This window comes from Gavia stellata, chromosome 4 (assembly GCF_030936135.1).
Source record: "Gavia stellata isolate bGavSte3 chromosome 4, bGavSte3.hap2, whole genome shotgun sequence".
Taxonomy (NCBI): Eukaryota; Metazoa; Chordata; class Aves; order Gaviiformes; family Gaviidae; genus Gavia; species Gavia stellata.
The window spans coordinates 33909063-33934706 of NC_082597.1; the positions used below are offsets into that span (position 1 = coordinate 33909063).

General features: G+C 38.0%; 1 protein-coding gene across 1 annotated transcript in view; it reads right to left on the bottom strand.

Moving 5' to 3' along the window:
- Nucleotides 1-25644, bottom strand: part of ADAMTS20 (ADAM metallopeptidase with thrombospondin type 1 motif 20) — a 100607-nt gene that overhangs the window by 53193 nt on the left and 21770 nt on the right. Inside the window, exons 5-11 of the mRNA XM_059817364.1 lie at nt 16917-17000; nt 16086-16210; nt 15094-15134; nt 14671-14776; nt 13397-13543; nt 12649-12790; nt 11208-11312 (exon numbers count right to left, since the gene is read on the bottom strand). Coding sequence (XP_059673347.1) covers nt 11208-11312; nt 12649-12790; nt 13397-13543; nt 14671-14776; nt 15094-15134; nt 16086-16210; nt 16917-17000 — 750 coding nt within the window. The remainder of the gene's footprint in view (nt 1-11207; nt 11313-12648; nt 12791-13396; nt 13544-14670; nt 14777-15093; nt 15135-16085; nt 16211-16916; nt 17001-25644) is intronic.

Sequence of the window (25644 nt, forward strand, 5' to 3'; positions counted from 1 at the left end):
AAAAGTGAACAGGTATGATAATAAACCACCAAGAAATTCAGGGTGTTTTGAGCATCCCAAAAGCTAAAAAAGCTAGTGGGATTGTTTGGAAAAAGCACACAAATGTTCAAGCATTTCAGACCTTGTTTATGCTAAAGCAAGATGATGATATAGATTCAAGCTTAAACTCAGGTGTAAAATATTTTTTATTTATTTATATTTTATAAGAATTTTATATTTACTACTAATTTAACAAATTTACTATTACCATTAAAACTGAATTAATATTTAAAGAAATAATAATTCTTACAGCAAGATACTACCTTGCAATGTCTACTGTGTTACTTCAGATTTTATTCCTGCTGAAGAACTACCTATTTTCAACTAAAAGCTTACATAAAGGTGCAATTTTCATTTAATCCACTGGAATTTACATTATTAAGACGACAAAGATTGCAAGACTATTCTGTTGTGGTCATGTCAGTTATGAGACTTCACCACTCCATATCTGTAAACTGTTATTATTTATAGAAAGCTGTAATTACTAGCTATTTTTCTTCAGAAGAATCAAGTGATCAATCTCTTGCTTCTATGTATTTACTATCTAAGTCCCTGACTCTGCAAATATTTAGCCACTTTAGTCATGTTTAGTTACTTTTTGAGTAACCACTGAAAAGTCTAAATAAGAATCTTATGATTGGTGCATGTGTGATTTTTCCAAAAAACCTGCAGGAATTACCAGCGCTAATCCTATTGATGACTTATGGCACTTGGAATTCTAATTCACCTATATACTTTAGAAAAACCCAAGTGGTATATTTGATCACAACCTACTGGAATAGTTTACATACTAAAATAGAATATTTACAAGATACTATAATGTCAGCACTATGTCTCCTGCTGACTTCTGTGTGGATAATATGTCCTCAACTTCGTCCTTGACTCCAAACACCCTCTGAAGCATCAAAGACTGCCCACATCTGGAGACAAGGCACTGGACAGGATGGACTACATGGGGTCAGTGTTCATACACAATAGAGAGAATTCTTTATTTTAGATGACTGTTTGCAGACTCAGGATTAGACTGATCATTAGGTTTGTTGTCAGAAGGGATTGTCCTAGTTGTATTGACAGGGAGTGGCTAATTCCATCTTTCCCTGCAGTACATAAGTGGATCAGTCACTAGAGTCATCAGAACAGATTATATCAACTCAACTGCTTGTTATTTCTGAGGCTTAGGCTTTGCCTCTCTGTTCTCTGTGACACAAAACAGCTTCAAATTACCTTGAAGTCTAGAAGGGTTTTGGTAACTAAAGTCTCTGGCCCATAAAACAATTTAAGAACCTCTGATACACAGAAGATAAAATAATTCAAGGATTCCACCCCTTTTTAAAACTAATTTAAATGTTACATAGAATTTCTCAAGAGTTATTATGATATTACAAATTTATTGCAGGAACTATCAATTAACATAAATTTTGCTGAACGCATAGAAATGATGTGTGAAATCTTTCTGAATATGACAAAATGACGTGTCCTGAACGACACAAAACTCAAATGTTGTTCAGTGGTTTTATCACTGCATAAAATAATTCCTAGAAGAATTTTTTCTTAATTAGTATATGCTTTTATTATATTGATACTTATGTTCATATGCTAACAATAATTTTGCTCCCAAAATAGCAATTTGTCACAGAATCAAATTCTCCTTTGAGTTCTGCCCGAGTTCCTAATCTAACTTGCTGATAAAATTGCCTGACTGTAAAAATCTTCCTCACACCAACTCTTGCACATGGGCTGTATCTTTTAAGCCCTGAATGCCTTCCTCAAAGAATATGACCATTCAAGGTGATTTTCAAGCCCAAAGCAAACAGAACAAAAGCTAGATCTAACTTGTCATACAACCATTTAAATGATACAGCAAATTGGCCAGATCATCATTCGCTTGATGCTAAGACCAATGCTTTAACTTAACACCAAAAAGACACGTTTATTTCACTGCATATCTGCATTATTTCTCACTGCAGTGCTTACTGTTAGTTTTTATTACTTTTTTCAATATGTCCTTAGAGTACCTTTGTACCCAAACCTTCTAGCACCTATCATCTAGAACTTAGCAGTAAAAGATAGACTTTTACATAATGCAGCCATAAGGTAAATATGAGGAAACATTAAGACCTTGCATTTCCAAGAACTGTCATTAGCATCTTAGGAAATAATTTTTTACTACCATAGGACGAAGATTCTAAATCCCCCTTCACAAAATTAATACTGACTGCATCCAAATATGGGACAGTGACCTAGAGTTTAGGTTCTTTGTCCATCCACAAAAACATTTACAATAACTTGAAGGGAGATTTCAGGAAAAAACAAGAGTTGTAAAATGAAATTTTATACCCATAACAGCATTATTTTGATCCGTAAAAATGCAAAGCACATGTTCACATCTGGGATTTTAATAGCTTATTCAACAAACTTGTCTCAGCTATTATTCTGCTGCATTCCTACAGAAGCAACATGATGAAGTCACAGTAGAAAACTCCGGCACCAGACACATTCCAGATGTTCCTCTGTGCTTGCTTGAATCATTGCTTCACTGAGAATACTACGATACACAGAACTTTCATAAACTTAAATATAATCACTAGCAATCTTTTTTCCTACATTTGTTATGGCAAATATAATGTATGAATCATGTAAAGTGAGTATCACTTGTAATTCCAAGCATACCCATTGGAGCAAGTGGCAACTCTGCTCTAGCCAAGGTCAGCAGCTGGTTTTCTGTCAAAAAGGCAGAAATTCTGACCCAAATCCACATGTAATTATTGTATCTTCAGAGATAAGAGGGCGGGCTAATGGTTCAAACTTGGGATCAATGAACCTACAGGTACCAGATTTGTATTTATTAATCACTTCCTTATAATAAGCAGTTTGATTCTTGCCTATGGATTAAACTATGATTTGATAAACTGATTTCAGGTACTTCCAACTTATCTAATAGCTTATTGAACTTGCTAAATTTCCAGGAGAACAACTTTGAAAGAAATTATTAAAGCATTAATTGCTGGGCTATGCTCGATTTCAACTGAGAGTGATAGATGCACGTAGAACAGGACTAGAGCTCTTCTGATATCAAGTACTTCATACACAGCCTGGTATGACTCATAGCAGGAAAAGGATTCCAAGTTCACTCTTACTGCCTATATTTTCCAGGCTACTCCCAGAGATACACATGGTTTTTGAAGATCTTGGGGCAAAGATTGAAACACTGATGCTCAATGTATGAGGACATAGTTTCATGTGTTGGAGCCCTGTGTAGCCTTGCAGAAAAGGAGGCTCAGGAAAAACTATTAATCTGTTTCCAGACACCAACATGTTTCCATGGGTGTTGCTGGTAGCTGCTGGTGCTTCTAAAAGGAAGGAAGATGACTGAACACTGAAGACACATATAAGGAGAAAATGAAAAGGACAAAGCACTGCAGAAGTGAACATGATGGTCTGTATTTTACCTTCCAAATATCCAATTTTATTCTGATTTCTTTTTGCATTATAAAATACAGTTCCTTCACTCCTGATATCCAGACAGGGCCCTGAGAATGACTATGAGCCAGTGAATAGCACAGGAAGAGAAAGTTGTAGTGGATTGAAGGCGGGAAAGGAAAATGGGCATAGCTGGTACCACAAAACAGATAAACACTAAACGCAGTGCAGCAGCACAAGACCAGTTCACTATAAAGCATCTGGCCTGTAGCTGAAGTCTGAGCATAAACTGTCTTGAAATAGATTCCAATCACATAGAGCTGGGAAAGGAGTATGAATTTTAGAAGTTACGTAGATTCAGTACATAAACCCATGAGCAGAGTGTGAAAGTAAGAACACCCGCTCAGATGAATGCCAAAGTCTACAGATCTCAGAGCTGTTGTTTCTGGCTGTATTGATGTCTATGGGGTGTTTCCATTCATTCCCTTGAATGAATGTACTGCTACAGACCTCTCTGCATTGTCTGCTGCAGGTGGATATAAGGAAACATTTTGCTGCACATTACCTATGCCTGCTCTCCATCTTCTTCCTATAACACGCATAGTCAAGAAAGCACATTGCTCAAAGAACCAAGACAAGAAGTGGGGCCTAGAGCATATAACAACAGTTAAAAATCGAGCAGTTAGTAAAATGAGTATACAAGACAGAAGAAATGGAGCTTGGAGAAATGTCTCACTGAAGTTGTAACTATGGCATCTCAGGTCTCTATCTCTGTGGCATGGATTCTCAGACAAGCCTGCATTTATTACTCAGATGACATTAACTATCTACAAACCCCACAATACTTCAATAATTTTTTCAACATTTTCAATTTTTTCTAGCAAAAAATCTACATACTTTATTTCTCCCTTGATATATTCCCACAGAAAACTTTTAATTTTTCTGAAATCATATCTCAGAAAAGTTATTTATAAAAATCCCAGTTTATAGCAAAAATTCTTGGTTTGAGCCCTTAAATACACTTTATTCTGTTTTTACAGTTCAAAAGATCATATCTTCTGCTGCTTCCCAGAAGGTTAACATATCCCCCTATCACCCAACTCTTAAAATCCATCTGAATTTTTTATACTTAGTTTACATATATATACACATATAATGAAATATTCTTTCAGATTAACTATCTTCTTGTATTATATTCATGAGGTAGTCAAGCAATGCAACAATTTTTAAGAAATCAATACATGGGTAGTAACTTACAACTAAAGAGCAGCAAACGTACCTCAGAATCAGAGAATGCTACTTCTTTTACTGATCATAGCAATCCTTTTTTGGTCTGCATCCACATTCTCAATTGTCCCTGTATCCCTCTCTTTATGTGGCTATAAAGTGACTAGGATGAAATCTTAATTAACTCGATAGCTATTCTAGATATTTTTTAGAGACACTAGCTCAATATACAATATATGTCTACAGTGAATAGAAGTAATAAACATTTCTCTCTCACACACACAAGGCACATGCTTTCCAGTCAAACTGTTATTTTTATCATGTGGATTCCTTCTTGCTTTTTCCAGACTTCTCTGACATTTGTTTTTCCAGTGGTGTTTAAGTAGCAAACTGCCATTGTGTAGAACACTGGGACAGCTCTGGGACATGGAAAAGACTGGGTTAGAATCACATAGCTACCTCCTACCTCTCCCTTCTAATGTCTAAAGAAACAATGGAATATGGGCATATTTGTATACTGCTGAGGAATCCAGAAAGGATCAGAGAGCAACCCTTCTGAGTGCCTAAAAAAATAATAAAAAGACACTTTATTGGGTATTTTTGCTGTTACTTTCATAGCAAAAAAGACTTGTTCTGAGAATTCCACTCCTAGAAGATAGATGGTTTCACCATTTTCTTTGATTCTTCTTTGGAGGTGGGTTTTTGGGCTCAGATGTGCATCACCAACTCCAACAGAGGAGTTACCATTACTGGAATATCATGTAAACTACACTGCTTAAAACTGCACCACTTTGTTATACAGAAGCCATGATTCTGAGCTAGGTGTAAGCTGGAGATGGATATGAGTAAGGAGAGTTTGTATATCGGTTGGCTTGTAACTAATTTGGTTACACATAACAGTGTAGATATTTCTTTTCCATAATACTGCTGGCTTACTACTCCTTTTCATTAAGTCCTACATAAAATGGGATTAAGTATTTTCTGTGAATGACATCAACCACACTGTGAAAACTGGTACCCTGTAGATTTAGAAATATGAACAAATCCAGTGAATCTAGGGATTCTACCTCTACTAACATTATTTTGTGTTTTCTTTTTTTGTTTTGCTTTTTAAATGTGAACAAAGATATTGAACATGCCAAAATATTGAACATGCCAAAATCTGAATCACTCTCCAAACTCACTTTTTTGGAATTTCAAAAAGAAAGGAAAAAAACCCCAAAACTTCCTATGGTCAAGGTGAGAAGAAATCTTTTGTACTATCCCAGAGTACAAATGCAAGTAAATTCCTCACTACAGAAACCCTTGAATAGAGTAGTCTCCCAAAAAATAAAAGAATTGATAGTAAAAGAAAAGAAAGCAATTGAAAACATAATTCAAACAGATAATACCAAGAGCCTGCTGGTTTGCAGAAATTTCAAAGCACAAAGAAATTTCTGACTAGAATGCAACAAGAAAACCTAAGAGGAAGCAGGGCAAAAAGATCTACTCTAAGTTGTCCACATTTCCTAAACATCTATCAAATTAGCTCCTACTTGGAACATGATGGCAACAAGAATTATGACTGTTAAGAGAAGGAAACTGGGACAATTAAAGCATTCCAGTTTCTGTCCTAATGGAAAATAACTCTCTCATACATCTTGTAATACACAGGGGCCTCCTCTGGTATTTTGGTCCTCAATGCAGCATATAAATACTTTCATTATTGTAATTTATTATGTTTTTATTGTGTACATGTAGTTTATAGCATAGCAACAAAAATTACAACTGTATATACGAAATTCATTGTGGCATCCACTGAGCAGGCTACTTCTGCCTAATCATATGGCATAGTTCTTAATTCTGAAGGTAATCCCATTGTAACTTTGATTACAGAGACAAGACAAAAAAAACCAGTAGCCATTAAGTATTTTTCATGACATTGTGCCTCATTACACAATAAAAATAACATTTTAATAGTAACTTTATATTCTGGTTATATCATATAATTGTATTTAAGAAGACAATCCAGGAATGTATACCTTTGTATTTAATAGTATCTCTCACAAAAAAACACCAGAAACACTTTCAAACAATGACTAATATAGTCCTATGGTGTGCAGAAATTCAACACTGCAAAACCAGTAAACGTTTACATACGGCATGTCTAGATATATTTACTATCATTTTGTCTCTGAAGTACCAATTAGGCCAAAGAATTTAAAGGCAGCATCCTCGGCTTCAGGGAAGGTCTGTGTGATGTTAGAAGAGCTGGCAGAAGCTTAGATTTCCTATGGAACTTTGTGAAGCCAAATAGGCAAACAAAAAGCAACTGAAGCGATGAGACACAACGTGAATATCAACGGAGTGAGAAACTGTTCTCAGACACAGCAGAATTGCTACCTATAGGCTACTGTCAGACTTAAGCACTCAGAATGTATAAAAGAGGAGGTGAAGAGAAATTTTCAGATACTTCAGCAGAAGCCCAACAAGCAAACATAATTCATTTTTGCAGGTAACTCTAGGTGGAACAAAGTACAGTTTGATCGGCTCAAGAAATTTGACTAGACAGCAAATTGAAGAAAAAGTGAAAGTTTTCTATTTTAGTAATATTAATTCTAGATAATTAATAATATTAACTCTACAGAATTAATACAGGAAATGTTCAAATTCCCCAAAAAATATTTTCATTATTCTCCTTAAGACACTGAAATGTTGGGCTGCACTTCCCCTTTAATGTTTTAAGAAAATGCTACCTGTGCCTACTACTAATATTATATATATTAAGAAGTCACTGAGCTCTACAGGTGTGTGCACCATGAGACATACAAAAGACAATTCGCTTTCAAAACGCGTGCATGCTGATAGACTGCATACGGTAAGAAGATATTCCATTAGGAATGGAAAAGCTGTTTGCTCATTCGCTTGAGAGTCTCTGATATTATTAGATTTCTATCTTCTTGTAGTTTGGGGAAGGAAAGATACAAGGCCTGTTAGAGCAGTCCATAGAGCAAGATCCACTAATCAGACACACAACCTTAAGTAAAGATTACTTTGAAAATAAACGCATGTGTCAAATCTAAACTTAAAAAGTTGATACTAAAATTACAAATGCCTTAAATGCATCTTTTCTGTATTCATCACAGCAATAATGCTGCAAATGCCAAATAAAAATTTATTTAGCTTGCTGGCAAATTTAATTACAATAACTAGTTGCCATGTCTTATTCCCATTAACAGAAACTTGCTGACTGAGCTTGTATGGAGCTGTCCCTTAGACAGGAACAGATGACAATGTCAGATTAATTGCTGTTCTTTCTTACATCTTTCAGGGGTAATGACTGTAATTAGCTCTTCACTTCCTAGAGAAAACTGGTTTCACTGCAGTAATTGCATAAAATAGGCTTTTGTATTCTTATATAAAAGTAGTCCTCTGATGTTGGCAAATTAGACTCAAGGCAATTGAACTAAAGATTACACATGAAGTTATATATAAAGATGAACTTCCTTTCTGATCAATGACTGACCAAAAAATGGGCTAAACATTATGACACCAACAGCATGCATAGGATTTAATCAAGCAAAGCTTCCACTGCAACCTTAAAATAACTTTTCTTAATCTTGCAAGAGAGAAAGAAACTGACACAGTTTACCCACTAAATTGTTATCCATTAAAACATTCTTTTCAAATTCCTCACTACTACTGTCTTACCAAATACAGAAAAAGAAAAAATAAAACCCAAACACAACAATCTGTAAAGATTAAAAGTTATTGGGGAAATTTAGTAATAACTGAGTGAAATGTAGCAGCCTATTATACATAGAAATTAGACCAGATATTTTTTAATTATCTTTGAACCTATAAAACTATCAAAAGATAGAAAAGTAACATTGCTCCCACAGCCCCTGAAGCTACCAAAGCACACTACTATTAAAAGCAGTTCAACACAATAAACCAGTGATAACCACTGTCGTATTGGAGCATGTCAAAAATCTCCAAAATATTTATTCTCACAATCCACTGCCAGGGAAGAAAGTATTTCTATTTGCTGGTGGTGAACTGAGACATAGAGAAGCCAAAGACTGTATCAGCAAAGGACTCAAGCATCTAATTTTTGTTCACTTCCCAAACTACGTACAAATCCAAAACCAAACCCCTCAAATCTTCACTGATAACTCTGGATTCAGCTAGCCTCCACCACTATTTCTGCTTCTATCAGTGTTCTGTAAGTGCCTTGACTATATCTGCTAATTAGATATTCATGACCCTTACGGACAGCCCAAGAAAGGTTGTATCGTCAGAGGATACACATCAAGATCTGCACTCAAAAACAACTTACTGGATGAGGAAGTAGTGAGCTGAACTCTCATCACCCAAACACTCTTTACCAAATAAACCAACAAGCAGGGTGTAGGAAGTCCAGCTTCCATTTCTTCTTTTTTATGTGCCAAAGCATTCAATTCATGCCTCATACAGCCACGTAGAGTCCTACACATTAGGGTATAAGTGAGAAGAGAGCGCCTAGTTTTTAGCACTCAACAGATCCAAGTATCCTGAATTATGTTAAAATAGGCAAGACAGAATACCGGTGTGAGTTACATGTGGCTAAGGCACTTACTGGAGTAGATGAAGAGGTACTGATAGATGCTTTCATAGAATATCTCAAGCAGGAAGTTGGAAGGGACCCATAAGGATCATGGAGTCTAACTCCCTGCTCCTCGCAGGACTACATAAAACTAAACCATATGACTAAGACTGTTGTCCAGACGCTCCTTGAACTCTGACAAGGTTGGTGTCATGACCACTTCCCTGAGGAGCCTGTTTCAGTGACCAACCAGCCTCCCAGTGAAGAACCTTTTCCTAACGCCAATCTGAACTTGCCCTGATGCAGCTTCATACTGTTCATACTTTGTCTGAAACAGATACAACGCACAAGTATCTACTGCAACCAGGTTACTAATCCAAAGACTCCCTCTTTCCAAAGAAGCGTACGCCTGTATCTAAGTCACTCATACTTAATTCATTTTGGTTCAGTGAAACAGCCTCAGCAAGACAAACTGGGGGAAACACACTTTTGGGATGTCTTGTTTCCAGGAAATTCATCTTTGGAGCACTAAACAATGAGGATAAAAACCAACTTGTTATGAATGATCTGAAGTTTTCAAACAGAAGGAAAATGACAACTTTCCCCTGAGGTCTTCACAGAATCACAGAATCACTAAGGTTGGAAAAGACCTGTAAGATCATCAAGTCCAACCAATAAAAAAAAAAAAAAAATTTAAAAAAAAAAAAAAAAACACCCAAAAAACCAAACCACACCACACAACAACAACAAACCACAACACACCAAAAACCAACCCACCCAACACCACACAGCTCCATGCCCATCAAGCTACATCCCACAATGCCACATCCACACACTCCTTGAATATCTCCAGGGAGGGTGACTCTACCACCTCCCTGGGCAGCCTATTCCAATGTTTCACTACTCTCTCAGTAAAGAACTTTTTCCTAATATCTAGCCTGAACCTCCCCTGGCGCAACTTGAGGCCATTTCCTCTTGTCCTACCACTTGTCACTTGGGAGAAGAGACCAGCACCCACCTCTCTGCAACCCCCTTTCAGGTAGTTGTAGAGAGCGATAAGGTCTCCCCTCAGCCTCCTCTTCTCCAGGCTAAACAACCCCAGCTCCCTCAGCCATTCCTCATAAGACTTGTGCTCCAGACCCCTCACCAGCTTCGTCGCCCTTCTCTGGACACGCTCCAGCACCTCGATGTCTTTCTTGTAGTGAGGGGCCCAAAACTGAACACAGGATTCGAGGTGCGGCCTCACCAGAGCCGAGTACAGAGGCATGATCACCTCCCTGCTCCTGCTGGCCACACCATTTCTGATACAAGCCAGGATGCTGTTGGCCTTCTTGGCCACCTGGGCACACTGCTGGCTCATATTCAGCCCGGTGTCGATCAACACCCCCAGGTCCTTTTCGGCGGGGAAACTTTCCAGCCACTCATCCCCAAGCCTGTAGCGTTGCATGGGGTTGTTGTGGCCGAAGTGTAGAACCCGGCACTTGGCCTTATTGAACTTCATCCGGTTGGCCTCAGCCCATCGATCCAGCCTGTCCAGATCCCTCTGCAGAGCCTTCCTACCCTCAAGCAGATCAACACTCCCTCCCAACTTGGTGTCGTCTGCAAACTTGCTGAGGGTGCACTCTATCCCCTCATCCAGATCATCAATAAAGACATTAAACAAGACCGGTCCCAAAACTGAGCCCTGGGGGACTCCGCTTGTGACTGGCCGCCGTCTTCCACCTATTTTTAACCAGTGTTGCATCTGTAAACTTTTATCATTATTCTGAGCAGACAACCTACATTATTTATGTCACAACGTTACAGGACTAAGAAACCGCATGTAAAATCAGGTAGATACTGTTTACACAATCAGTATGCTACAGGTGCAGTATTGCCACACAGCAAGCACTGATCTTTCTTATCTACATCAACGATTTTGCCATATGCAAGTACCGAAAAATATGTGAAGGCTTACCATTCCCACACCACAAACTGTTCCATCAGCCAAAGGCATGTGCTGAGTACGACAACCCTTGTGAACACCTTCTGTGCTTGTGCACCATAAGCGTTTGCATTGCTTCTAAAAAGAAAACAAGTTTACCTTTGTTGTACCTGTATCACTACTTTAGACATTAGTTGGTATATTTACATTGTTTTCCCATACTATGTGAGTTTAGTGTTTGCTATTAGTACTATGATTTTTTCACAGATAAAACCCGACCAATTAAAAAAAAATGGATTTTGCATAAGGCCAGGCAGGAATGTGGAGTTTTTGCAACTGATCTCATTAGAAGTAATAGATAACTTCATTTTCTAATTCAGTAGATAATTTAATAAAAAAGCATGTAAGAGATTATGGCTGACACTATGCAGCACAGTTTGACTATAATCCACAGATAAAGATGCTAACTGGAATTATTTTTAAAAATACACTGACTAGAAAATTAAGAAGAAAACCTCCTTTTCAAATTGTTAAAAGACTCTTAATGGACAAATAACCTTTATGGATTACAAAGTTTACAAAGCAGTCTCCAGTAACACTATCTTCAGGTCTTTGAACCCCCCTTTACTTTTCTGTAATATTCCCATAAAGCCCGACTCCTCATCAACAACACTTTACCTCACCAACCGCTCCTCTTAATTCCACCCTGAATCGGATCTCAAATTCTCTCCAGCTACAAGCAGCCATGCAATACTAGTAGAGGTATTTGACAAGCTGGTCCAAAATCTAACTGTGTGACGTCTCAACAGTAATGAATGAAGTCATTCTTTTATATTGCACTGGCCACATTAAGTTTTCAAAATACAACTTAAAGTTCATTAATCTACTCAAGTTTTCTTTCCAGATCCCAGTTTTGCTTTAAAGAAATTTTTGGTTAAGTGTAGAAAACGTACACTCTTAACAGCCTTGAAAATATTTTCTGACACTTTGACAAAGTAGAGGGAATCTACACTCTGGACCAAACATTTGGAACAAATATTTGAATTAATATATTAATTTTAAAGTTATAAATTTGTAAAAAGAACTAAAAGAAACAGGTAAGAAAGATCTGTTAATGTAAGATAGGGGCTATAATGTGAAAACATTTGTAAAAAGTGTTGAAATAATTCCCTTTCAGTAGTTGCAGGAAGCCTTAATTTATACAGCTTTAGATCTTTTAAAGGAATTATAATCATATTCACAGATGTGCAAATCAAAATGCATTAATCCTACTTTTTAATTCTCTATATTTCTAGCATATGGACCTGCAACACTCTCCACTGAATTCTTCCTCCTTCAAAACAGAACCTGAACTTTGACGTATTTCAGGATAAAATTTTTCCAAAACCAGAAGTCCTGAGATTTCATTTCTAAACCTACCTTTCAGTAATTTTTTCGTACAGATCGAGCACGATTCTGTGTGTTGTTCACTCACCAGATACGGGCACACTTGTGACCCAAGACCAAACATAAGTTCACACTGCTTGTTGACATCATACATTGACCCAGGCAGCTGAGAGGAAAGATCGTATATTCTTCCACTTGGTTTGTCTAGGAGACATTCACCATAACCAGTACTGTTGTAAAAACAGGAGCAAAATGTGAATAAATCGCTCCTAATTAATTCATTGGGCGCTCACCCACACAACACTTAGACCTGCATACCTCAGTGGAGTTATGGGTTTGCATGCCTACCTGCCTATATAATGACTTTAATTAAAATTAATAAAATAAACCAGGTCACTTGATTTTCCTTTATTGGATTTTGTATTGTATCCACCAAACAAAGCTTAAGGTTTTTGCTTTATGGCTGTCATTTCCACACTCTTACAGGTAAAAAATATGGTACTGCCTAAATTATACCTACCACTTATTTTTTAAATAAAAACATCCTAAAATAAAGTTTGTCTGTTCTGACCTACTAAAATCATACTAAAGAGTTATCAATAACCAAGGCCACTATAGTTAAAAAAAAAAATCTTCTTAGTCTTAAATGTTGAGTGCAACTTTAACAAAGTCATGAATCATCCACAGATGATTTTTCTGGAGGACTGAGGCCCTACAAATCAGTGGTTAAACCTAACACCACCACAAAATTGGTATTTAAGCAATACTTTTGAAATATTTCTCAGAAAGACATGAAATTGAAAACAAAAATTACACAGCATTATATGGATACTTACTCAAGAAATTCAGTGATATATTTTTGACTGCATTTTGACCAGGTCCACGGACTTGTATGGTAATTTAAAGTTGGAGCCATCACATGGTATTGATGTTTAATTCCAGCTTCTTTACATTTAAAGCTGTCATCATGAGGCACATTAAATCTAAGAAGCAAAACAGACAAACTCCAAAACAAATTCAGCAATAATTAATTGAAGCTCTTCTTGTTGTAGCAGCAAAATGCTTGAGTTTTGAGTTTGAAAATGCCTTAAAATTTAATGGGACTCATTTAAAATGACTATCTGACATTATGGCAATAGATATCTTAAAAATGCCTTACAAAATTCTCTCCTTTTCTAAAATGCTCCTAATTATATAATGCTGGGCACAGTAAGAATTTTACAATTACATAGTTCTTCAGCCCACCAGAAAAATTCCAGTGTTTTGGGAGTATGCCACTTTATTTAAACAACCCGTCTCCTCAACTGAATATACAGGCCTTCACTAGACTATCGATAACATATTATCCCAACATTCACATCTTAATTATTACTATTCAGTAACAAAAACAAACTACAGAGCACATCAACATCATATTTATGCAACTAACACATCGTCTTATTTTATATCTCAGCTTAAGTACCATGACAAATGGCATGTATCTAAATGAACTTCCAGGCACATGAAAATCAGCAAGCTAGCTACTGAGCTCTGTAACATCATTGTTACCTACACTGTGGCATGCCTCATGGAGCTAGAGTATAGCACCTTTCTGCCATCACTGATGAGGTATGCTTCATAAAATAAAATGCTGTCATCTCCTCTTATTTTTCTGTGTAAAGTATTTCTCTTTGTGTTACTCTATTGTATTCTGAAAGGATCAAACACAAGGAAGAATATTTCTGCGTTATATTAATAATTATCTTTTCTTAAAGATAAATTCCTATCAGGGCTAGAATGCAGCTGGAGTTAACAGGACTATGTTGCACATCTAAGGTATCTGTCCCAGTGTCCCAACCAGTTCATATGACAAAAGGACAGAATACAGCTGCATGGCCAATATTTCCCAAAATTCAGGATACCAACCAGGTTATAAAATTCACAATTTCTCTCAATTTCTCCACCTCTAGGTGGTGGGCAGAGCTGGCTCACTGCAAGGGGCAAAAATAATGACTCTTCTAAAATGACGTAGCAGACTGCACCCTCCTAGAGATGTAGAGACCGTCACTGGAAATTGGTCATTTTCAAAAGGAAGTAAAAAAAATTTACCTGCTAGGAAAAAGGTACTTACACGTGTCCAAGCTCATGCGCTATAGTAAAAGCAGCGCTCAATCCATTTTCTTCGCTTATAGAACAGCTGCGTAGTGGGTCACACATTGTACCTAGCTCTGCTAAACCTGCAAAATTGAATCCTTATATAAAAGCTTAACAGAATGAATTTTCATGTAGAAGGAGTGACTCTATAAACAAATACTATGGCACCTGAGTTGAAAGTTATGCCTCAACTACACAGCAGATTTACACAAAATGTACAACCACCTGGCACCAAAGTACGTGCCAGGGCAGAACAGCATTGAGAAGCTGATTTTTTTTGACTGGGTGACTTAAATTTTGCATCTATTTTCTGATTTATTCCTGACTGATTTTTCTGCCTACAGTGAAATTCTCATACATTTTGTTATAAAATCATACTGATTAAAAAAGAATAACTCACCAAGAGTATCACACTTCTCTCTAGCTCTGCAGATATCTTCCCTTGAAGGAAAACATTTATTTAAAATTACTACAGCAAATAAAAGAACATTTTTAAAGTATTTCACTGTTGCTATATTAATTACAGCAACTGCAAATCTGTTTCTCAATTTGCAATCTAAATCTGTTTCTCAATTTTTAATCTAAACAGTCCATTCAAACAATCTGCATTCTAGTGAAAGAAGTAATTTAAATTCACCAGACTAAGCTCACAGTATTGCCTTCTATCTAGCTTGCAACGAATAAAAATTCAAATACTATGTTATTTCTCTACAATGCACAAGGTAGATCAAGCATGAAATGCTGCTGCAAAATGTGCAGATTGCAGTGTACTTGAAACTATCTTATGTAGCAGACCATATGCCAAAAAAACAATGTAAAATTCAGGACAAATATCAAACAGTTTGAAGTGCTGAAGTGTATCCAACTTGAACACTGGGGGGAAAAAATAATGAAAAAGAACAGCAAAGGGAGAATAAATTTCAGTGAATGAACATCAGAACCTTCACTAAGGTGATTGGTCTACATGAAGAATATATACTAATATTTAAATGTTTTCCATTTGTAAGCTTTTGGTAGTTCCAATTATGCCTGGGCTATCAGAGGCTGACCGTCACTGCATCCTTCAGATGATTCCACATGTACAACACCCCGTGCCTATCACATATATGTACAATGGTTCAATACTTCATTTCCTTGTTACAATTTCAGATCTAAGTATTTCCATCATCTTTAATGAAAGGTTCATCAGATGGTTAGCTACCAACATAGCACTGTCAGAGTAATTGCTCGTATATTGATAATCAGTGGTTTGGAAAGTGCAAGATAGATAATTAAAGTGAATAAAGACTATGGACAATATCAGTGGAATGGTTAAAAAATGATGTTGTAAAACAGAAACTGAAGCATTTGTCTCACCTAGCTGAGTAATTATGGCTATTTCAGATACTGTACCTAGTGATAAGAACAGCAGTATCATGATGAGAAGGGTGAGCATCATCCAAAGTGTTTTGTGCTTGCTGCCATAAGCAAAAATTACGAAGAGTGGTAGCTGCATTAAAAGTGATAGCAGGTCCTTCCTAAGCAACAAATGGCCAAAAAAAACCAAAAAAGGGTTTTAATATTCATGCACTTGCACTTATTACTTCGTTATTCGTGCCCCTAATCTGCAAAACAATGACTGTGCATGGAAAGGAAGTCAGCAGGACTCCACAGAAGTTCACTCACACAGATTCATTTGTAGGCTCAGGTCTTAATTTAGCTACAAGTCATCAGTCATAAGAACCCATTATTTAATCAATGTATGTGAGCATGCACCATGTGTTAAAAATTAAAAAAAAAAAGTGACATTTATGATAAATAAATATAGAAACATGTATTTGAAAAGTGTGTACTTCTTACAATCTTAAAATACTACAGTTGTTAGGGCTGAAAACCCTCCATCAAAGCCCTCTGTAAAAGCTGTCATTTCCCTGTCATGTTTCCATGTGTATAACCACACTTTAGGTAGTTATGCCATAAGCTTTTACATAGTATCTGATTTACGTTCATTTAGGTCAACAGAAGGTGCAAATAGGAGATGAAGAAATACAGACATTAAATAAAGTCTCTGCAGTTAGCCTCACATTTGACATTTAGTCTCCTATTTTAAAACAAAATTTTATATTTAAAGAAAACATTTTGTATTTAAAACTAGAAAAATTTAAACTTTGGAATTACAATGCAAATTCATGTATTTTGTTTCTTCTATTAGAAAGAAATCTTTTTAATATTTATTCTTCCTACCTGTTCATTGTGAATTACAATTAATTTTACAATAACTATATTTATAAGATTTCCAATACTTGAATCTTTATAGATTGCTGCAACCTAAAGAGAAAAAAGTCAGAAGATTAGAATGTGATAAACCATATCTTTGTCATGCAAACAAGTTATTAAAGAAAAACAAGTTGCCACACAGACATCTCATGCATCCATCAGTACCTTTATACCCAAGGATGTGGTGACAAACCCAAAACAGTTGCCCAGTTTTTAATATCCAAATACCTATAATTTTATATTCATCTCCAAACACTTACACTAGCATTTCAACATGGTGTCTGAAAAGTATACTTATTATACACTGTAAAACCTGTAGTTTATTGATAAAATATCAAAGAATGAACAAAAGTAATGTCACTGCAATTGTCATAGACATAAGCTGGTTTTTGTGGATGATTTATAGAATCAACACCTAAAATACTACTGGGTTTTAGAAAGCAACTTTGAACCAGTAAGTTTTTGCCCTTGTTTTTAATGGAAGCTGGACTGAGTTCTAAAACTGTATTGAAAATACACAAGACACATACAAAGTTTCTTTTCTCATTCATAAAATTTGTATTTACGTACTCAACAGACATTTTTATATATAATCTTGCAGCCATATAGTAAAAATCATGAGTCAATTCCATACACCAAAGTGAACCACTTAGGAAGTTATTCTTCATAAAAGCAGTAAAAAAGTTTATTCATTCTCAATAATAGCTTCAGACGTCCCATCCATATGGATTCTACAATTTGGCTTAAAGCAGTTGTTGGATGACAGCCTTATTTAAACAAGAGTTGCCACCAAACACAGAAGTACTGGCATTTCTTCCTTCTGGCTTGTGCTAAGGCTGCAAGGCTACAAGAGTAACAGGATCAAGGAACCGATCCAGCTGCAAAACAGTATTTTTTTCTTTTTTTGTATCCTGTTATGTCGATCAACATGATCTCATTCCTAGTGCAGCCCCTTCAACATAGGTGCCGACAGAGGGAAAGGTGCAGAAGAATAGACTTCTTTCAAAAGTAGCCTACACTTGAAGTGGCTCAAATTGCTTGTGAAACCACAGCCTTGTTGTGCATGAATCCTATGTACCTGAAACCGAATAATTCTGCTAAAAGTTGGAACTGACGGAGCACTGGCTCCCACTGACTCAAACCCTCACTTTCTCTAAACTGGAGAGAGCACAATGCGCAGCATTGTCCTTCGTTCCTTTGTTGATACACAAGCTGGAAATAGAGGATTCGATAAGGGCAGGGAAGGAGACTGAGTTTTGGAATCCATGTGGAGAACACATTTCAGAGCAGCACAGCTATTGTCTGCTTCCTTCCATATGGACTCCATTCTTGGTTACTAACCCACAAGCGTCCAGTTATTCTGAGGTAGGAATAAGGAGCATCTCTCAAGCACTCACTGAAGAGTTCAATTAGGCATAGACACATTCAGAATACCTTTATAAAAGAAAAGGTGCCTGTTAAGGCTCAACACTATTTAGGCAGAAGGGGTAATCTGAATTTGAATCAAACTACCATTTTGCTACTATCAAAACTACTTTTAAACTACCACAAACTATCAAGCTCATAATGTATTCTTACAGTTTGAGATCCACTTTGATAAACCTAGAAAGGATATTTCTGGATATTTATCCTCCCCATGAAATATCACAAACAGTCAAGGCACATTCCTGAATAAATTGTCATCTTAGAATAACAAGCTGAAATGAATGTGATAATTGTGTTATATAACTAACAGTAAGCGAGCTGTCTCAATTCCTTCAATAGTCAATGTAGAAGGAGAAAGCATGAACTGTTGTGTAGACATGCCTCTCTGAAGATACATATTTAGATATATGTATTGTCATACAAGACAGTAAGATATTTCATTTCTTCATCCCTTTACTATGGAGGGACAGGAGATGCCTAATTTTCAGATGTATGAGGCTAGGGGAGGTTAATTACAGCCCAACTGTTTTCAAGTTTCATTTCTCTTTAGCAAAGAAGAAACAGAAGAAAGGTTCATATGGCATTCCAAAATTATGTCAGAGAGGAATCTGAAATGAGATCTGCAAGGATCTTTGGCTTATAATGTGAGGATGTTTGTGCGGGGATTGACTCTCCTACCACTTAAACTGATACAAGAGCCACTTACAACAAAGAATTTGTTACAGCATAAACCTATACAAGATGATTACATGCATATAGCATTAACAGAAAGATCTTTTATGGAACAGGTAACAAAGCCAGACTGTTTCATGTCTAGATTATAACATTGAAACAGACACTAGTATAGAAATACAGTAAACAGAATCCTAGAATGATTTGGGTTGGAAGAGACCCTTAAAGATCATCCAGTCTAACCCCTCTGGCCACAGGCAGGGACATCTTTCACTAGATCAGGTCACTGAAAGCCCTATTCAACCTGACCTTCAACTCTTCCAAGGACAAGGCACATCCACAACTTCTCTGGACAACCTATTCCAGCATATCACCACCCTCATCATAAAAAATTTCTTCCTTATATCCAGTCTAAACCTACCCTCTTCCAGTTTAAAACTGTTACCCCTTGTCCTCTCAACTATAGGCCTTAGTAAAAAGTCCCTCAATCTTATAAGTCCTCTTTATATATTGAAAGGCTGCAATAAGGTCTCCCCAGAGCCTTCTCTTCTTCAGGCTGAACAACCCCAACTCTCTCAGGCTTTCCTCATAGGAGAGTTATTCCAGCCCCCTGATCATTTTTGTGGCCCTCCTCTGGACCCGATCCAACAGGTCCATGTGTTTCTCATACTGGGGGTCCCAGAGCTGGATGCAGTACTCCAGGTAAGGCCTCATGAGAGCGGAGTAGAAGGGGAAAAATCACCTCCCTCCATCTGCTTGCTATACTTCTTTTCATGCAGCCCAGGTTACCATTGGCTTTCCAGGCTGCAAGCACACACTGCTGGCTCATGTCCAATTTTTCATCCACCACTAGCCCCAAGTCCTTCTCCGCAGGGCTGCTCTCAGTCCATTCATCTCCCAGTCTGTATCGATACTGGGGATTGCTTGACCCAGCTGCAAGACCTTGCACTTGGCCCTGTTGATCTTCGTGAAGTTCACATTGGCCCATTCCTCAAGCCTGTCAAGGTCACTCTGGGTGGCATCTCTTCCCTCAAGTAAATCAACTGAATCACTCAGTTTGGTGTCATCTGCAAACTTGCTGAGGGTGCACTCAATCCCACTGTCTATATCACTGATGAAGATGTTCAATAGTATTAGTCCCAATATGGGCCCTTGAGGGACACTGCTCATTACTGGTTTCCACTTGAACATTGAGCCATTATAACTCTTTGGACCTGGCCATCCAGCCAATTCCTTATCCATCTAACAGTCTACCCATCAAACTCATATCTCTCCAATTTAGTGGCCAGAATGTTGTGGGGAACTGCATCAAAGGCCTTACAGAAGGTAGATGACATGTGTAGCTCTTCCCTTGTCCACTGATGCAGTCACTCCATCATAGAAGGCCACTAGATTAGTCAGTAACATCTTTCTATTAATTTGTAAATCAGTCCAGTCAATGTCTTGTTTTGGAACACAAAACTCTGAAATTCAGGAACAGCTGCCTTTCAGTGGCTGTCAAGTAAAGAGCACATGGGTCATCTGAGGTAGTGACTCTTGACACAGTGGACAAAAACCAATACAGGATTTGCCTAGTTCTACAAGGGTATATATCAGGTAGAGTGGGCAAAGGGACTGAGAACTGGAGGGGGGGTTTAACTAGGTTCAGCTAACACCAGATAATACCGAGTGCCTAAACTGCGACTACCAACTTTCAGTGCAATATTAGCCCTCAGTTTCTTAAAGGCCTCCTGTAACATAGAATGTGAGAGGAAGACTTGTTTTTGATCCTGGGTCATTAGAATGATCTGGGCAAGGAGTCCAAGCTGGAGCCTTCTTGGGATTAAAACTTAACATTTCTTGTTCTTGTTTATGGTTATTATGTAGCTGACAGATGTTCACTCATGTACATTAATAGTCCCTTGTAAAAAAACTGTCGCTGTTGTGCAAGTGCTGTCTTTTGAGGTTATCTACTAACAAAATCTGAAAACATAGAGGAGGCAACAAAACCAAGACAAAACCCAGAGTCAGGTGTCCTTCTTCGTGCCTGTTGACACAATGTCCATTTAAAATATTTCAGCAAAAGTATTTCTTAAAAACCCTATACAAGCTCCTCATAACTCAGAGGAGATGCATTAGAGTGAGTAAGTATAAGAGAGAAGAATATCTCATTGCACACCTGAAGAGAATCTGTTGCAGGACCTTCAACACCATATCCATGCACCATCTGAATTATCTACTGGCTATCTCTGTCTGGAGAACAGCCAAGGCCTGAAATCATGTCACTTAGATGCCTGAGGCCAGTAGCTCTTGCCAGAATCTGAAGCATACTTTCTCTCATACTGGAGACAGGTAAGCTCTTGCTAAACCTAAAGGTAGCACTGCTCTCATTAACCCTACATTTGAGTCAAAGTATGGATCCTTTGTCTCATGGGCATTTTCATGACCTCCAAACATTTAGTTATTACCACTGCTTTTGAAAGATCAAAGAGCGAGACTCTGTACTGACAATGAGATGCCCTTACCAGTGAAGTAAGGTATATTCTGCAGGCTGGCTGAACACATGTGCTAAGAGAAGAGTCCTGAGAGTTGAAAACTACAAACCAAACTTCAAGATTTACCTAGGGAACTGTACAGGCTAAAATCATCAACTGTGACTTAAAATGATAGATCAAAGCAGGGAAGTATTAAAGATCTGGAATATGAGATGCTTTTAAGTGAAAAAATATAAAGGGATAAGTACTCCCTGCTCCTGTATTCTAAGGATACCTCTTTCAATGCTCTTATTGGAAGCACTCATGAAAAAGTATGATGAAACAGGATAGGAATTTGTCAGAATACACCATTTATTTACAATTTCCAGACCTACTTGCTTTACAGTGATCTAAATCCAGGCTTCACAGAAGTAGGAGGTAATAGCCAAGACAAAGGGAAATTAATTTCAAGACATTCTTCAGACTCTTAAAACCAGCATCCACACCACAGAACAGTTTCAGATCACACAGCAAAAAAGAAAATATAAATGAAGCTAGTTAGTTACCCTTAAGTGAAAGGATCACAGCTTTAATTTTCATGTAATTCTCAAAGATTAAGTCAGATCTTGTCATCACCACCACAGCTGTAGCTGCCAGGTGACTGGAAGCATCTTGGTCACAACAACATTTATTTTTTCTTGATAACCCTGTTGTAACTGTCCAGTAAACTGGGACTATGAATTGTGGCAAAATGCCCTATTTAGAGAAGAGGCTAGTAAACAAGAAAGTACATCTAGAGGCTGGAAAATAAGTAAATGATATATCCAAATCAAATTGGACTTCTTCAGCTTTTTTCCTAAATGTTGTATCACAAGACCTCTTTTTCTTTCCTCTTGTCTGTTACACACAAGCATGGTACCAGGAGAATACAAACATTCATATCCCTTGAAAGAAACACAGTATCACCTCTTAGCTCACATGTCTTTTGCAGGCTCCAACAATCTCTTATTTATCACTGTAGTGCTGAAAGGATGTAAGATATCCAGGATCTGGGAGATTTCTCCTTCACCTCTTCCATTGTCATATACTGATTCTGTCATATATTTCGTAAGAGCCCAGAATGGTCTGAAGTCATGAGATAAAGAAGTCATCACAGCATTTATTGCTTCACTGAGAGAATGAGAAAGAGCTGTGTTATTTCTGCTGGTGTTACTTGTATACTGTTCCATCCCTATTTCTGTACAAACCTGTGCCTTCACCAGTGGAACCTAGTGACAGCAGAGACTTCTCATGCAAACTTGCACAAGTACACCTACACACGTCACAGTTACCATTCCCCCCCTCCACGAGTTTTAGGTCATCTCCTGCCCCCTCACATCCCAGTCCTCTTCTATCTACCATCCCCTGGGTTAACCAAGTAGAGGTTCCAGATGACTCCCTATTGTGCTCTGGTGGAAGCAAAAAGAATACATCCCTTTTAAAGGCTGAGTCACCCTGCCAGGAATGCCTGTGCTCTATCTTATCTCTAACTTGGGACTGACATGGTTGCAAAGATATCCCTTTAATATTGCAATAACTCAGTAAATGGTGACTTAGTCATCATCATCTACAGCCTTCTGATGAAAATATGCACCAAGGCTATAATCAGCTAGATGCCATCATGAACAGCTCAGATGTCAAAGTATCCTTCCTTTCAGTATCTGAAAGAAACTGCCTGGAAACAAGGCACAACCATAGCCAGGTGTCATGGTTTAGTTCCAGCCAGCTACTAAGCACCACACAGCCACTCACTCACTCCCCCCCAGGTGGGATGGGGGAAAGAATCAGAAGAGTAAAAAGTGAGAAAACTCATGGGTTGAGATAAAGACAGTTTAATAGGTAGAGCCAAAGCTGCGCAAGGAAGCAAAGCAAAACAAGGAATTCATTCACCACTTCCCATGGGCAGGCAGGTGTTCAGCCATCTCCAGGAAAGCAGGGCTCCATCACGCATAATGGTTGCTTGGGAAGACAAACACCATCACTCCGAATGTCCCCCCTTCCCTTCTTCCCCCAGCTTTATATGCTGAGCATGACATCATATGGTATGGAATATCCCTTTGGTCAGTTGGGGTCAGCTGTCCCGGCTGTGTCCCCTCCCTACTTCTTGTGCACCCCCAGCCTACTCGCTGGTGGGGTGGTGTGAAGAGCAGAAAAGGCCTTGACTCTGTGTAAGCACTGCTCAGCAGTAACTAAAACATCCCTGCTTTATCAACTTGTTTCCAGCACAAATCCAAAACACCCCCCCACACTAGCTGCTATGAAGAAAGTTAACTCTACCCCAGCCAAAACCAGCACACCAGGCTTCTCTAGCCATTAGAAGCTACTCAGAGAAAGACATGAGTGTTCCTTGGCAAAGTGTCTCCTTCTTATACATGAGACATGTCCCAGGTAGCTTAGAGCAAGGCTTTTGTCATGATTAAACAGTACTGAGGCTTCACCATGGGGACAGACCTTGAACCCTGTACTATTGAGAAGGTCATAGGGACAAGTACCAGTCTAATCATTAAATCTCATTAACAACAACTACCACCACCTAGGTAACAATAGTAGTAAATAGCACTAACAGCAGTGAAGTGTAAAGATGGGCAACTATGTGCCTGCCTACATACTGCAAAATTTCATAGAATCATTTAGGCTGGGAAAGACCCTTAAGGTCATTGAGTCCAACTGTAAACCTAACCCTGCTAAGCTCCTCACCCACATATCTTTTCAATACCTCCAGGGATGGTGACTCAACCACCTCCCTGGGCAGCCTGGTCCAGTGTCTGACAACACTTTCAGTGAAGAAGTTTTTCCTAATATCCAACCTAAACCTCCCCTGGAGCAACTTGAGGCCATTTCCTCTTGTCCTATTGCTAGTCACTTGGGTGAAGAGACCAACACCCACCTCTCTGCAATCCCCTTTCAGGTAGTTGTAGAGAGCGATGAGGTCTCCCCTCAGCCTCCTCTTCTCCAGACTGAACAACCCCAGCTCCCTCAGCTGCTCCTCACAAGACTTGTGCTCCAGACCCCTCACCAGCTTCGTCACCCTTCTCTGGACACGCTCCAGCACCTCAATGTCCTTCTTGTAGTGAGGGGCCCAAAACTGAACACAGGATTCGAGGTGCAGCCTCACCAGTGCCAAGTACGGGGGCACAATCACTTCCCTACTCCTGCTGGCCACACTGTTTCTGATACAGGCCAGGATGCTGTTGGCCTTCTTGGCCACCTGGGCACACTGCTGGCTCTAATACCTCTGTATTAGCTGGTGGGCCTCAAGATGTAGTGAGGTATGAAGCATTATGACATTTAATATACAGGCATCCTGGAGCTGGAATACAAGGACAGTCACAATTTAAAAAATAGGAGGTTTAAGACCCATATAGATATCCATATGTCAAGATAAGCAACAAGTTTAGCTCAGGGAATTTTGTATGAATGATACTTTGAAAGTAATTGTTTCCAGCTATGTATATTCATTGGTGTATAATCAAATACCCATTTTCATTTTAACAATGTCAAAGTGCACAAGATCATGTGGTTTCATATGTACAGAAGAAACAACACAATAAGGTATAGAGCTTAAGCAAGAAACAAATGCCTCTGTGCTGGCTCTCTAGATTTCACTGAATGAGAGATAAAAGCACTGAAGATTCCTGCAGCATTAGTAGTAATACACTGATCTAAGTGAAAAAGGGGTAAAATACAAGCTTAGTAGTTTAAGTAGTAGGTGCAAGGAGCAATACACTTATCACTAACTTTTGACATTAAAAATATTTATTGCCTCTCAGATGCTAGTCATACAACTGAAATTATTAACCTACAAATTATTCAAGTCTACTGCCTATTTTTAAATTATGACTACATGGCAGAATCAGTAATGTCAAATATTCTTAAGTGTTAGTATGCATCTATGTTTTCCCAGAGTGTTATGGAAAGATGAACAGTTAAGTTGTATGATATGAACTACAAAGAAAGTATAAACATTCTTAAATTCATCCTATATATATTAGGACAAAATCATTTGGCTGTTTTTTAATGATGGGGCAGCACACTAGTGCACAGGATCTTTCCACATAGAAAATATTTCATGACCAATGCTGATAATTAGCCGTCAATGCCAAAAA